Raw genomic sequence first — 16276 nt, 5'->3', positions numbered from 1 at the left:
GCTGTACCTGATTCGGTTAAAACTAGTTTTATATTCATATAATATATCTTGTTGGTCATGATATTAGTGGGGAGAAGTATCAAGGTGCAGAAAATGAAATACTCAAGTGAAGTACAAATACCTCAAAATGGTATTGTTCTTATATTTTGTTGAGTTAATGTTATCTGATGTTGTTTTAATGTGTGTAATCATACATAAAAAAATATGACTTTTAAAAATATTGAGGATTACGTTATTAATTACACTAAAAATGTTGTTGCGTCTGCTTAGGACTCTATTATAGTGTGTTTACATACTATAATGTGTTTTTCATATTGTATCATATTATTTGGTGTACAAACAGACAACATTGTCTGCATGTTTTTGTACATTGAAAGTAAAATGCACACGGTTGCTTCACTTGGGACGGTGACCTCGGTTCCCTCTGTCACTTGTCTAGGAGGGTTTTTCTAACCAGCGATATTCCATTCACAAGTTCACTTCTCTAACTTTTGAGCTGTACACAACCCTCAAAAAGAATAACATAACACTGCCTGAGCTATCTGATTCAGCTGTGAATGGAACGGGAGGCTGCAATGTAATATCACAAAGATATGAAGACTGGTTTCCCCGGCTTTTTTTGTTTCGATGTCACGTCCCGCGCCAAGGACGACAGGATTCAGGACTTATTTCCACAAACTTCCCACTGACTGAATCTGACCAAAAGATCTCGACATCTGAGTCTTGTCGATAAATGGTTACATTCCTGAAAGAAAACACATTAATAAGCCCAATATCACCCAAATAGCGGATCCATGACAATATTTATGATTAATTAATGATTTCATGTTTTCATCAATCAAACAATCCAGTTAAATCAGAAACACAACTTTCTAGTCTTTTTTTCGGCAGTCCCTAAAACATTGAAACTTCAGCTATGCAGGATTTTCATCCATCAATAGTTGAAATGATGAGTTAACAGAACATGCTGGACCAATGGTATTCAAGTGTACGGCTGAAGCAGAGGAAGTGCAGCTGTTGCATCGTGTTACTTTTTTCCACCCTCCACCTCCCTCTGGCAGCTGAGGGGAAACCAGCAAAGAATAGAACTGCTGCAATTAAGGCAAAATTTGCCTCTCAACAGCCCACTCTGCATGTTGGAAGATTGACCCCTCAACAGCTTCTTCATCCTCCAACACTGCCGAGTGGGTGGGAAGCATCCCAGTATATTCTCAGTGCTCCTTCCATAGCGCAGCGCATCTCAAAGGATAAAGTACTGTTCAAGAACAACAATTAGACTTTCATTCGGCGCTGAAAATATCTTCCCAAAAGTGAAATGCATGAAGGGGGAGAACATCTTATCCTGTTAAATGCCACTGTGATGGGATTTTATGCCAAGATAATGTTTTAATATCTCACACACCCACTCTTTAGCTCTTTAGCAGATAGGTCTAATTTAATAATAATACATTAAAACCAGATCTGGGTAACATTACACTTAGGTAGACAGGCACAGTGATATTCTACTTAAATGTGAACATGTCTTTGTAATTGCTCTGGTTAAGTATTTCAGTTATTAATTAAAGTAAAGTAATTTATTATATATATGTCATGCTGCACAAGTCCATACAGATTCTGGAGTGTGTGTGTGTGTCTGTGTGTTTGTGTTTGTGTGTGTGGGGGTGGGTGGGTGATCTATTTTTCAATGTTCAAGGTTACAGGGCAGGGAAATCAAGCAGGGCTGCCAAGTCTTGTCTGTATCTATGCAAAGACTTGGCTGATTGGTTATACGAATGAAATAAGAAACCTCTGACCCAAACCAGATACTGTGCCACCAAATCACAGCCAAAAATGACCGTCCATTCCTCTGTGTTAATCAAACCGCTCCCACTTTCCCTCTCTGCTGCACTCGTTTGTTGTGACTTGACAACAAATGCAGTAACACACATGCAATAAGATGCAATAAGATACTTATTAGTTGGAATGCTTCAGCAGTCCAACTATTGTTCTTGTCTTCTTTAATAAACTTATAATTATATTTATTCCGTACCTTTTTTGTCCCTCTTCTAGTCCTTCATATATTCAGCTATTTAAACCATTCAAATATAAAAAAATTCAGCTTCTTCAAAAATAGAGGGGAAAGACTTTTCATATTTCAAATGTTTCAAATTTCTGTATTTTTAAATACTTTAATGTTATTTGTAATTCATCAGATGGAGAAAATCTTCAACTTAAAAAAGCTTACAGTATCTTCATATTTTCAGCAAATGCATTTAATGTTCACATAGCCTTCACCTATTACTGTATATTTTCAAATATTTGTCATATTTAAATTTTTAAAAATGATTCATTTATTTATGGGAGGACAGGCTCCTCCCCGTCACAAAAAACAGGCTCCTCCCCCGTCACAAAAAAGGCTCCGCCCCCGTAACGGAAAACAGGCTCCGCCCCCATAACGAAAGACAGGCTCCGCCCCGTCACAAAAAACAGGCTCCGCCCCCGTAACGAAAGACAGGCTCCTCCCGCGTCACAAAAAACAGGCTCCGCCCCGTAACAAAAAACAAGCCCCTCCCCGTCACAAAAAAACAGGCTCCGCCCCCGTAACAAAAACAAGCTCCTCCCCCGTAACAAAAAACAGGCTCCGCCCCCGTAACAAAAAACAGGCTCCTCCCCGTCACAAAAAACTGACTGCTTATCTTTTCCAGTTATACATTTCCACCCAATATGTTTGTGCTTCAACATTTTCAGCAGGAAGTTTCCCTTTTTGATATGTTCAGATGTTTAAGCTATTTTCAGCCTATTTCAGCTTTTGGCAGCTATTTTCACCTATGTTCAGCTTTTTAAAAAAAGATGTCAGCTATTTCCAGACATGTTCAGCTATTTCCAGACATTTTCAGCTTTTTCCAGACATTTTCAGTTCTTCATTTAATATTTCAGCTATTTTCAAACATTTTCAGCAATTTATTTTTTATTTTTCAGCTTCAAGCTTTCAGATGTTAGCATTCCAATGCATTTTCAGCAGGAAATGAATATTCTAGTTGTAAAATAATCCCTGCACTTTGTGTCCGTCTAACATGAAGTAAAAAGAAAACTCTTGGCTTTGTGAGATGTTTTTTATTGTGCAAATCAACAAAAGTTACTTTTTTTTAGTTGTCTGTCAATTTATATGTTGTTGTCATAGAAAAAAAGTTTTTTATTTGAGGTGCAACTCGGAGTCAAGATTGCTTTTTATGCATTTAGTGGAAGACAAGAAGAGGTCGTTTAATTCAGTCGAAACATTCCAGCTCCTTCCTTTGATCGAAAAATGTAGCCTAAGATATTAACACTGTTTAAAAAAATAATGTATCATTACTTATTGTCTATTCAGCCAGAAACATCATAAAACCCCAAATAATAACAATTTATATTGTGTATATTCTTATTTACACTAGCGGTCTGACAAATGCACAAATTAGAGTTCTTCCGTCTTACTCAACCTGCTCTTGGTTGAAATAGAAGTAGAACCACCATTTTCTTTCTGGAGCAAGACCATTCTGATACGTTCATCACAAATCAGCAAGAGATAAAGACAAATGTGTTGATATTCGCTGAAATGGCAATCAGAAATATGAATGAACTCACTTGGATGTTTTTGCTTGAGAAATGCGGAAGAAAAACTAATTCACGTACAGTCTGACCTAACATCTTTATTACGTGTTGTCCTATTAATATACAAAAAAAGAAAGAGACTTATTAATGCCCCTGGCCAAAAGAGCACAGAAAAACAACAGAAACCATTATAGGCCATCAGTGGATTCAATACTAGAACCAAATTCAACTAGAAAGGTGCACTCAGTGGAGTGCATATCTGCACCAGGTGTGTCTGCTGGATTGTGCGCTTGAATGAACACAACCAACAACTAGCTAACCCGCAGTCCGGACACCAATAGCCTGTGAGGCATCGTAAAAACATACTTAATTCAGTAAAAAACAACACGTATGCAATGTGTGCCTCAAAGTCGTTGTATAAGACACGTCACACGACCTTGCTAAAAACAAAATGAACCCCCTGACAGGGTGTGTGCTGGCAGTTCCGTTAGCTGTGAGCTGTTAGCCTAACAAAGTGAACAAACTGTGGGTGCAGAGGAAAGAGTTTGAGTGAGGAGTCAGCCGGCAGTCGATGGCGGTCAAACAGGCAATAAAAGGTGTTTTGAGGACGTGTACCGGAGGTCCTTGAGCATGCAGCCATCACTGGCCTCCCTAAATATTCTGCAGTCTGCTGGAGCAGAATGGGAGCTCGGCCGTGGAGTGACCCAAAGGTGCACCAACACTCATGGACACTCCTGGAGAGTTATGAACTCACATTGCAACGGGCTATCTCTGATATTCAAAATACAACAACTTGTTAAATGCACTCTGAATGAAAAAAAAAATTCTGCCCCCAAATTTCAACCACTGCAAATTGTAGATTTCAGGGAGTATGACGTTAGGTGGCAGATTTTAATATATTGAATGTAATAGGATTATAGGAATTATGTATACGCTGTTGATTTGAGCTTGTGAAACATTGCTGAGAACATAAGAGCCTGTGAAACGTCTCCTTCATGTGTCTTCTCAAAAGGACATTGAGCTGAGCAACATGGGATCCTGGGGGTCTCGCTGTTTTTTGGATTTGGGGTAGTTTCCTCTCGAGCCATCCCAGCCAACACCAGCCAACCTGAGATAGTATTAGCGGTGGTCCTGATAATAAAAAATATATTTTTTATTCTTCTTTTGTGAAACCGGAGACAAACAGTAGTAGGCTATAATATTTTGAAATAAGAAAAAATAAATGAAACTAATCTGTGTCTTGCCTGTAGTATGGAATCTAAATAGGGTCATGTTCGAGTGAAATAGCAGTCTGATCGTACATTTCTTACTTCTTTGTCTTATAATACTACGACTGACCGCTGGCAATATAAAAAACGAGGCTGTTTCTATATTTCCAAATATTCTCCAAGGATCATCAACTGTTAGGATGCTTACCTGTTAGCTTTTGCCTCCTCATGATATCATCATCTAGTCACAAGTGCATTAAGACATAAAAAAGTCAGATTAAAAAAAAGTAAGAGTTAGCTGTAGTTGTCAATGTTTCTGCAAAACTGTTGAGAAATAAATCTACTCAGGTCAAATGTTTCCTTCTGGTTGAAATGCAAAGACAGAGATGAATAGTTTTCCTTTTAATACATGATGCATGATCACCATCAAGTGTGTTTCCCTTTCTGCCATGGAAATATGTAAAACTATAACTTGTCATGTGTTATATACATGCAGTCCATCCATGTATATTAGTTGTATACATGCCAATTAACCAAGTCATCCATTGACATTGTATGATTCAGAATAGTCAGTGTTATTGTTCATAGAAATATCAATAATAATATAATTAAGAAGAAAAGCAGCTGTTCCTCTGTTTTTAAACAATTAATCCGGATTAATCTTCTCAATGTTTAGTTTTCTAAACACAATCTGCAAATGTCCCTCAGTTGCAAATTGTATATTTGAGTGCTGTGAACATCACCTAGAGGAGGTCTCACCAAAACTATGAAGGATGTCTCAAAATATTCATACAAAATGATGCTTATGTCATGCACTTTACGACCATGGATCATCTGCTAGTTGAAACAGGACAGTTAGTTTGCATCTGATAACACTCCGTAACCATCCCAGTGAAGCAAAAGTTATTCCAATGAGAAATGTGACAAGTTTCATCATTGTTGTCTGTTGCAGATCAGAACTGCTGTTCCTCCACCTGTACAGGTATTCTCATGTCAGTAGCATGACATCACAGGGCTCTTCACACGCTGCATTGTTCTGAAACTTAAAGTAAACAAACAGCAACGACAAAAGGTCAAATCTCCGATTCTCTACGGGAGGACCTTTGATCACCTCCCTGCTCATTACCTAGCTCCAATGAACACTCCCTGTTCTCCTCTTTCTCCACATCTCCCTCCTCCTCCTCATCCTCCTCATCCCTGCTCATGAAGGCCAGCTCGTTCTCATAGCAAAAAGAGTTGGTGCCAGATGCTGGGAATTTTCTATCCTCCATGTCCTTGGCACTACATCCGGGGGTTGAGGGTACTTCGAATGTTTTGTGAAAGTAGGCGTAATCTATCCTGTACTGGCTCTTCTCCTCGAAGATGACGGGCTCAAAGCGGTGACCCCACAGGATCTCTGAGGGCAGGTAAGAGCTGCGTGCCTGCGTCGTCATGGCCGTGGCCTCCACCAAACCTTCAAGTATAATCACTATCTCAAAGTCGGATGTTGCGAGATCTTGTTTACTGATGCCAAACAGTGGACTTTCTTCATCTATCTCATGGATGACAGTGAGGGGTGCAACCAGAAACAGGCGGTCCGTGCCTTTGTCATAGCCGACGTTCATGTCGAGCTGATCCAGGGGGATGTATTCGCCTTCCTCTGTGTAACGGGGCTTGACGAGCTGGGCTCGCACATGAGCTTCCACGATGTGGCTTTTCCTTAGATTAGCGACCCTAAACATGAGGCACAGCTTCCCATCGCGCAAAGCGATGACTGCGTTGTGGCTGAACAGTAGAGTCTCTGCGCGCTTTTTGGGCCTTGCCATCTTGGCCATGATGGCACCAATCATGAAGGCGTCGATGATGCAGCCCATGATGGACTGAAAGACCACCATGAAGACGGCTCCCGGGCACTCCTCTGTCACACAACGAGCACCGTACCCGATGGTGGTCTGGGTCTCAACAGAGAACAGGAACGCTGCCACAAAGGTGTTGACCTGTGTGACGCAGGGAATAAAACTGTCGTCCCCTCCGGGATGGTCCATGTCACCGTGCAGGAGGCCGATGACCCAGAACGCCAAGCCGAATGTTAGCCAGGACACCACAAACACCAGGCCGAAGAGCAGGAACATGTATCGCCAGCGGATGTCCACACATGTTGTGAAAATGTCCGATATGTACCGCTGTGACTTCTCATCCATGTTTGAGAAGTGGATGTTGCATTGGCCACCCTTGCTGACGAACCGGCTGTGGTATTTGCGTCTCGTGTGAATTTTGCCATTGCCAAAGCTGCCCACAGCAGGCATGGTACTTAGTCTCAGGCCTTCCTCTTCACAGGACACAAAGTTGTGGTGGTGGGCCCTTCCCACACTCATGCCTCAGGGGGGCACAGCCAGCGGGGCTTCACACTATCAGCCCGGCTCATACAAAACTGACCAGGCTCACAGGAAGTGTGACAGCTCCGCCCCAGAACAGGGTGTCAACTGGAAATGAGAGGTGAGCCACGAAAGTAGTTTCCTGTAGAGGAAGGACAGGTGGAATATTATTATACGACATTATACCATTATCATTTTGTACATGGTATTTTCACCTGAAAAGTGGAAAATGAATGCATACGCTTCTGTTTAAACAGAAAGTTAAGATAATAATATGGTAATGTTTTCAATAGTTCATTCACAATGTGTTGCTGCTTCTGGGCTCAGTGGAAACATCACACATTGAATACACCGGAAAAAGTCAATAAACATGAAGCTCATGGCCACGTGCATGTTCCAGTTAATCACTTCACAGTGAAATAAAACCTATTTTTTCTCACACATTCTTTATTTCTTGACTACTTTTACTACTACGTGTTTAGCATGGACTTTTGCTCCATGTGGTTTATTTAAAAAAAGATCCAGACTTCTCTGAGTAGTCCCTCTAACAGCTCAGGGTCTGGTTTCTAATAATAGCTGCTGGTTTGCAAAGCCTTCCCAGCCAAAGCTTGTACTTTTACTTAATAATTTGTCATTGTTTATTAAGTAACAACTATTGTGATTGTTCCAATTTCATTGATGGTGAATGTAATTTACAATTATCTGTGTTTTGAAGCCATTTAAACGTTGGTTTATGCTGCAAACATGGACATGATTCAGTTATACATAGGTTGTCCAACACAATCACACTTCATTTGTAATGAATCCATCCAGACATTTTTTTTCTTTAGCCCGACCGCTCTTTGCCATCTGCTCTATTAGAAATACTCTGGTGTATACAATACATGTTTTTTTGATCAACAAGGTACAGAAATAGCCAGCTAATCCAATGCCCTGCCATTTTATCTGATGTATATTCTGTTTCCTCCAGCTGGCACAACTATTAGAAGCACTGGAGTACTGTGATGAGGCTGTGTCATTCTCCTGTGAGGCTGAGCTGGAAAATAATACGGGCTGAAAAAGACGGGGCAGAAAACCGTGTGTATCCTAGAAAGAAAAGCCTCAGATAATAATGGTTTGATGGTAGGAATCAATATGGAATCACTTCAGACACATCAATGGAAACATATTTTTTTTAAATGAGAATTTTATCCCGTAACTGCAGCCTCATAAAGCTTGTACTAGATTTGGTGTCCTACATATAAAATATGGAACATATGATTTCCATCGCATTGTGTGCAATTGAGTTTTTTAAAGCCTGTATTTAAGAACCAGTATTATACAATATACAAAAATCCTTCCGAACACCCTGCTTCCCATATAACACATCACACCAAGCAACAGGTTTATAGGTCTTCTATTTCTGTATTTTATTCTGCTTATAGTTAGTAGTCTAACTATATTTGAATGTTGTAGATAAGTGAACTTTGTGAATAACAACATATCAACATGCTCAAATGCTTTCAGTGTTTAGCCGGTATAATGTCCACCACAGTCGCCGCTTTAGTTTAGCATGTTAGCATGCTCACATTGGCTCATTAGTATGAAGCACAAACTCGACCTGACGCAGATGAGTAACATTACATAACTACGATACCAGGTATTTTGGTCATTAAAAAAAGGAAAGAAAGAAATGTTGACCTAATGTTGACGCTGGGGGAACATTTAATTATACCACATTCATATCCACCTCAGAATGCATTGTAAACACTCAAGTTGTAGTTCAAATTGAAGTATATTGTCACTTGTACAATGAACTGCTCTATAATCCTGTGTGTAGACATAACACACCAAAAACATACAGCGGTGACAACTTGAACACACATCTCACCACAAATTCATAAATGCCATCCCTATATTGATCATATACATGCGTTAGAAACAAGACAAGCTTCAGTTCGATTAGTTATGTATATTTATGTCATTGCTTGTTTGATTTTCAGCTGCCCTGATTCTTTATATGAATCATTATTATTCGAGATATAATTTACAGACACTCACTGATGTGATTTCCCACATTTCAAGGCATACAATACGACACTGTCACACCACCACACTGCGGACCCAAGGGACCCAGAACGAGACTACGCTCCGCTCAGAGAACATGGAAGAGATGGTGTTTTTTTTCCTTTAAGAGACAAGATGCAGTAAAATATAAAATATTGTACCTCAGCGCTTTAGGAACGTGCGGTTATAAAGCAACTGGTCACAAAGTCTGCTGTGCAGGTTTCCTCAACACGGCTACTCTACAGCTCTGGATAGGCAGACAGTAATACACTGTACATACAACATAACAGGTATAAAGGAATTGGTTAAGTAATTGTTAAGTACAGACTCAGGGATTGATAAAAAACAAAACTCACATTTCACGCGGATTCGAATATGGTTATGTGTGTGTTTTACGCAGTAGTTTCTGTTTTTCACAGCTCTGGTTGCTAAGAAGCCAAGGTTATTAATATCTAATATGCTGTGCGACTGCTCGTCAGCTCTCAGAGGAGCCACACTCTGCCTGCTGGGCTGTGATCTCAACGCCAGAGCAGAGAGGAGTCTACTTCTCTGCTGACGTGGGTCACAATAGAGACGGAAGATTATCTGAACAATAATGGACAGTCCACAGGTCTTTCATTAAAAGAATATTGACTAAAGTAATACATTTAAAAAATATAAAACCACAAGCAGCTTACCTTGTGTGTAAGGTTTTTCAATAATTGTTGATTTCCTTTTCCTTTTCCTTCAGAGCCCCCAGTCTTTCAGCCAAACTGCTGCATGATTCTCCTCAGGCTTCCTTTTTTCCAACTCTTCTCTTTTGTTACGGGTAGAACCACTCTATCCTCGGGAGGCAGAAAAGTAAATAGCCACAGAGAACCATCATGTCTGTGCCTCCTGGTTTCAACACATCTCTTTCTCCACTCAGTAAGCAGAGCGCTACAGTCACTCCGACAGTCAAGCCAAAAGTTACAGCTCGATTGATATCCAGTTGATCAGAAACAGACAAGAAACGACAAAATCACTCAGTTGAACCACTGAAGTCATCATTTTGACCCTTAAAATAGCACAACGACTTGATCGCCGCTATCCCACACTGGATGTCTCTAGGACTCACATGACCTGGAGGGTCCAGTCCGATAAAAAAAATCCATCCCTCATATCTTATTTTAGAGTAATGGGCAGTCGACAGCCTCTCACTGGGTATCCCGGCTATGTGATCTTGTTCTGCTGCAGATTCCCACTCTGTATCCCACATCCAGGGAACTGTTGCTCAGTGCTCAGCTCTCGTCCTCCCCCTCCCTTCCACGGTGTCACTGTAGATACTTGGCATTTGGAGATGCATGCTCTTCCCCTGCAAGTGTTGCACCAGCGCTGGTCAGCGGTGTTCAGAGCTGAAAGAACCAACTGGTTTATTCAGGACTGATGGAGGGAGACAGGAAATGGCTCCAACATATACCATTGTTAAACTAATTTCTCGGGGTTTGATTAGGTTAAGTTGTCCTCCTTACTTCATGACATCATTGCTTTTAATGGATGTATAGAGTGGTGCTTCTTTAGAGCCTCTCTTTCTTTTAGAACAGACAGAGAGAAAACACACATCTGGCACATATGGATGTATCATTGGTCCAGAGGTCAAATCTACCCTTTTGTGGGTATATATGTAAATAAAAAAGTAATTCACACTGCTATTTCATACCATACTCTGTAATGTGGTCTTTGTTTTTAAACTCAAACCAAACAGACCACAGAGGGGGTGGTGTGGTCTCCATGTTGACTCAAAGCAGCCCCTGTTGAACACGCTGGACTTTTAAAAAAGCCCATGGAGGCAGTTCCTAGCTGAACATCCTTTATTATTCTCATTTGTTTATGCATGCTTATATCTGAAGGAGGAAATCAGTGTACAAAGTCAAGTGTCTTTAATTATAGACTATGAGTCTGGCAGTTGTGTGAGACTATTTTTACAAATAGCAGAACACCTAGAGCTAGCATGGTATCTACTATGTGTACACAGCATTACACTTAAAGTACAGCGGAGGCTCATGGGAATGCCAACAGTTTGGCAGGTATTTAGTCATAAATAAAATATATTGAACAACCTGTTTTTTCTATTTCACATGGTTAAAAGTTGAAAAGTCTAAAGGTCTGGAAATCATGAATGTCTGGAAAAATATGTGGCCCAATAAGTGAAAACGTTGATCTGTAGTAGCATGAGAGGGACGGTCTGTAACAGTTTAGCTCCACACCTTCCTTTATTAGTTGTTTTGATCCTGTCTGCCTGTCTCACTAACTGTCATGTCGTTCCAGATCCTGCTTCCCATCTCGTTAGTCCAACTCCCTTCACCTGTTCTCTAACCTGCCTCTGATCACGCCCACCTCGTCAATCCCTCATTCCCTTCACCTGGTCCTCATGCCCGTCTCACCTGTTACCCATTCCCTCATTAGTCCCTGTCTACTTCAGTCCCCTCACTTGCTCTTGTCCTCTGCCAGATTGTCTTGTGTTTTCCAGCCCAAGCCCTCGTGCTTTACGTATTGTGTCCATATTGTTCTTAGTGTTCTGTTCCTGATGTTACTCTGAGTAAAGATCATTATTTGCATTTCCGTCTCCTGAATCGTGCTATTGGGTTCACCCTAATTGTCCTGTGACAAAGTCAGGGGATCATCAAAGTCTTCAGGGTTCATCTTCTGGACATAATTTATTAAAAATAATAATACAAATATTGTGGCAATCTATCCATTAGTTAAAAATACCCTATAGTCTAGAAAACAAATGTGGACCTAATGGTGGTGTCTGAAGAAAAGTCACATCATCAGTAGGATTCATACTGTGGGGACCGCGAATGTATGAATGTCATGAGCATATGAATATTGAGATTTTTCAGTACGAAGTGGTGGACTGATAGGAAACTTTGCCACTGAGCCGTGGCAGTGGAGCAGTGGCGGGCCGTGGGCCTGGGGCCTGGGCCTTCAGTGAGGTCCTACACAGTCCCACCCGAATTAATCCACCTCTTATTCCTATCATTATGATGCCATGGCTCTAGACCAGGGCTGCTCAATACGTCGATCGCGGCGTAGTATTGGTAGATCGCATGACATTAAAAAAAATTGGCCCGCCCCCGTCATTTTCTCTATAGCACGTCTTTGTTCAGTTATTAAACTAAACAGCCGTCTGATGTTGATCGTATCTACACAACAGCATGTCATTTCTCTCGGCTCTCCGTCTCGCGCGCTGCAGAATGCGCGCATCGGGACGGAGAAAAAGAAGAAGAAAAAAGTCACTTGCACTAGTTTGTTCACTAAACAGGGCATTGTCGCACCCAAAGCAGATTTCAAGTATATGCTCGACCAAATCGACATCTTCTCCTCCTTCCGCCATTGTGGGTTGAAAAAACAGCTTTGTAGTCCGCGAATTAATTCCTTTATCAAATTCAGTTTCCTAGTTCTAAGGTTCTGCATATACCTGCCCATAGGACCCGCCTCTCAATATTGATAATCCAATCAAAAGACGTGCAGCACTCCGCCTGCTAGCTGGCTCCTGTGCCGGTTCCGGGGCCTTCTCGAAGGCCTAGAGGAGCCAACTCTAAAGCTGATTGGTTGACACAACATTGTCATTCCCATTCACTTGAAGCTACCAGCGCCCGCAATGTTGATTCTGAAGGCCTACGGGCAGATTTGAGCCCCCTGGCAACACACGATGGCTGAATATGATTGGATAAAAGATCTAACATAAAGACCAGCCCTCCAAATCTCAACCAAGAGGAACGCTATGAAATTAAGAGAATAATTCTTACTCTGGGAAATAATTGAATACATATTTGTGGGGAAATATATTTAGAAAAAAATATATATTCTGATGATGTTTAGGCCAGCAGAGAAGGCCTTGCTGGCCCTGACGGCCCGCCACTGCAGTGGAGTTAGTATATTACATTTAAAACATGTCAATATTAGAGTGAGAGTTACTTCGCCTTACAACGTCATTCAATACTTCTGTGAAACTACAATTCATTTCCAAACACCCCATATTAATAGATATCTGCTATGTGCAAGCCACAACGCATCTCCTGCTGGTTTTTGTATTAACAACCCAGTGCCTCACTTCTCTTCCCAGGTGTTTGTACTTATTTCACAGGACAGAAGCAGCAGCAGTAGTTCCAGTAGTGGCCTGGCCCAGATTCACTGGATGCCATCGCAGGGGCAGAGCGGGTGGATGGTGTGTGTGACACGGCAACATGACGGCCTCCGAGGAAGCCATGGCAGTCTGAGTATCAGTTTTGGAATTTGAATAGGAAATAATATTTGACCTTTGTAAGTATCAGTGCTGTTGGATCTGTCTTCACTTAGTAAGACCAGGGTATATCTGGATCTTTACAGGCGGACACGCATTCACATTTACAAAGAGAGACATCACAACAGAATGTTCACGCTCTTATCTTTATAATAATATTAGTATTTATAATAATTATAACAACAACAAATAATAATAATAATAATACTAATAATAACAATAATGCAACCTTTATTTTTTATAATGCTTTAAAGGGTGCTCAAAGGTACTTTACAAGGTAAAAACAGAAACAGTCAAATTAATCACAATTTAAAAATGCAAATAAGTGACATTATAACATTATGTGACATTACATAACTATGCATCGCAGATTAAATCGGTGCGTTTTGAGGGCAGTTTTGTAAAAGGGGGTGAGGGAGAATAGTTTTAGGACAGCATTAACTCAGACGGTTTAGCCGACATTTTATATGTATACAGAAAGTATATTGAATGTAATTAAATAACCTTAAAATACAAGTTGCTTTGGGTGTGCGCTCCTGTGTGTTGTGGAGTTGTAGCTTTACATCCACACTGTATTACTACACTGTTACTATGAGATCAAGCCTGTAACGGGCTAATGGGTTCAGATATAAGATGGCAGACCAGATGGGGATGTGAAGTGTGCTAAGGGGACAGGCGTCGTACCCGGCGAGTTATTTAAAGGCCGCCTCACTGCGGCACCACAAAGTGGGCCAGGCTCGACCACACTAGACACAAGCTGCAGTTTGATAACCTTTCAGATCATAAGCACAAACTCTCCTGATTCATGCCGAGTGTTCTTTCATAACGAGGTTATCCCTGTGTGGTATAAAAGACACAGGATGTTTACTCAAAGCTCAGTCAGACATGAGCATCACTGTTTCTGGCAGGACACTCAGGAGTAGGCAGGTACTCCAACGATACCACTGTGTAACCGTCTGTTGGTTCAGTCTCAGCAGCACTCCTGCTGCTCATGCTCACGTTCTGCAGCTCCTGCTCGTTCTGCTATTAGTTATAGCTGTATGCACGTTCTATAGCTGTGAGATATAATTACTGTTTTTGAATTAAATTAATCAAAAAGTGAACAATTTATCTGCCGTTAACTTATGTGTTTGGTCTTAATAGTCCATTTATTCGTAAAATCTTTGAGCCAGAGTTTGAAACTCTTTGCCGCCACGTTTGTGCTGTGAGTTTCTTTTTTCAACTTCAATGGATGAAGATTTATTTACAATAACAGCAGAAAGAAAAACTAATTCACGTCCACCCGTGGAATAATAATAATAATAATAATTCTAACTTATATACTAAATACACAAAGACGCTTAACATAGAGATATGTCTATTGCGATAACGTCCAACACATTGGTGGCTGGCCTGTGTAACATAGCAGTGATCGCAGGGGAAAGAGAGCTAAAACATGAAAGATGGAGATGTACTGGAGAGCGGCTGAGTGGTATTCATGTCTCTGTTGGCAGCCGACATTGACAAAAACAACAAGAGAGGCGTTGTGCCCGCACCCAACAGAAATAAATGCTGCACATACACAAGACACAGGACTTGTTTAGGGAGCTGTTCACTAACCTTCCTGCTCCACTCTGGCTGTATCCTCCAGACCAGACTAATCAACATCCTGCCTCATCAAATTCAAGTGATAACCTCAGGGAAACCATGGAGGCAAAAGGGACAGGAGGTTGAACTGCAGGTCCCTCTCTCTGGAACACGACTTCTGCATTCAATCAAAACACTTTGATTAAACCTTAATCTACCTCATAGAAGCGGAAAAGGAAGTGTCTTTCTCCTCACGTAACATTAAGGTTATTTGAAAAGTTTAACGTCAAGTTCTTTTCCTGTTGAAGGAATCTAAACGTGGTGCATTTTATCTCATTTCATATTGGATCATTGTTTATCGAAAATGTACTTTGTGTATATATTTTGTTTTCTCTGTATATTTAGTATTTTAGTATTAGTATTTAGTATTGTTATTGTGTTTTGTGTTTTATTTTTTATCTTTTATTAGTGCTCTAATGTGCACCCGCTGCTGTGATCCTGAAATGTCCCCACTGTGGGACTAATAAAGGAATATCTAATCTAATCTAAATCTAATCTAATTTATGGCTTGTCAAGATATTTCTCTGATAGAAAGATGATGGAAATATGCTTCACACATTTTACTTACAGCACATACAAGTCGACTGTAATAAAGTGCTTCCCCAAATACCAATCAGCCTCCTCGTCCTCCGTACCGAGGCCGGCGTTGCCAAACTGATGTTGGTGCCAAATTTATATTTGTCTCAGGTGAACAAACGTAAGATCTATCCATTGTCATGGAAACACTGATGAAATTGAGTTGCATGTAAATTGCTCACCTTTGGACCTGATTTCGTAACTCCAAATCAGATTGGGGGAAAAACAAGTCCATGCAGCGCTTTCTTCTTCACGCCAATTTCAAACCGCAGGCCCGTGTCATTTGTGAGAGGAAACAAAAGCATATCCGTGGTGCCCTCAGCTTCAGTGTGAACGCCACTGAAGTGCAGCATTGGGGAAGCAGGCGGTGCACGCCGCTCAGAGCGGCGTCTGTGATGGTTGCAGTAATTGATCTTTTCATGAATAGATGGGCCACTTATGTTTACAGTCTGAGCAGGTGCACCTGTGTACTGGTGTTTCTACATCAGCCACTGATCAGTCATGAGGACTGGGAGCGCTTGTGGGACAGCTCAACACACACACACACATACACAATTCATGCAACACCAAGAAGCATACCTTTATTTCAGATACAAAATGTTATGCATTATTAAAAAGATAGCCTCTTGGTTCCA

General features: G+C 40.9%; 1 protein-coding gene across 1 annotated transcript; it reads right to left on the bottom strand.

Moving 5' to 3' along the window:
• Positions 1-3073: 3073 nt before the first annotated feature.
• Positions 3074-10400, bottom strand: kcnj12b (potassium inwardly rectifying channel subfamily J member 12b). The gene is made up of 2 exons (XM_056408080.1): positions 9853-10400; positions 3074-7271 (listed from the first exon to the last, which is right to left on the bottom strand). The coding sequence occupies exon 2, from the start codon at positions 7127-7129 to the stop codon at positions 5849-5851; it is 1281 nt and encodes a 426-aa protein (XP_056264055.1). The 5' UTR covers positions 7130-7271; positions 9853-10400; the 3' UTR covers positions 3074-5848.
• Positions 10401-16276: the final 5876 nt, after the last annotated feature.

The sequence above is a fragment of the Pseudoliparis swirei genome, chromosome 23 (genome assembly GCF_029220125.1).
Source record: "Pseudoliparis swirei isolate HS2019 ecotype Mariana Trench chromosome 23, NWPU_hadal_v1, whole genome shotgun sequence".
NCBI classification, from domain to species: domain Eukaryota; kingdom Metazoa; phylum Chordata; class Actinopteri; order Perciformes; family Liparidae; genus Pseudoliparis; species Pseudoliparis swirei.
This window is presented reverse-complemented; position numbering and strand designations above follow the sequence as displayed.

Coding starts and splice junctions, on each gene's coding strand:
- kcnj12b (XM_056408080.1), bottom strand. CDS start 7,129: ATGAGTGTGGGAAGGGCCCACCACCACAACTTTGTGTCCTGTGAAGAG.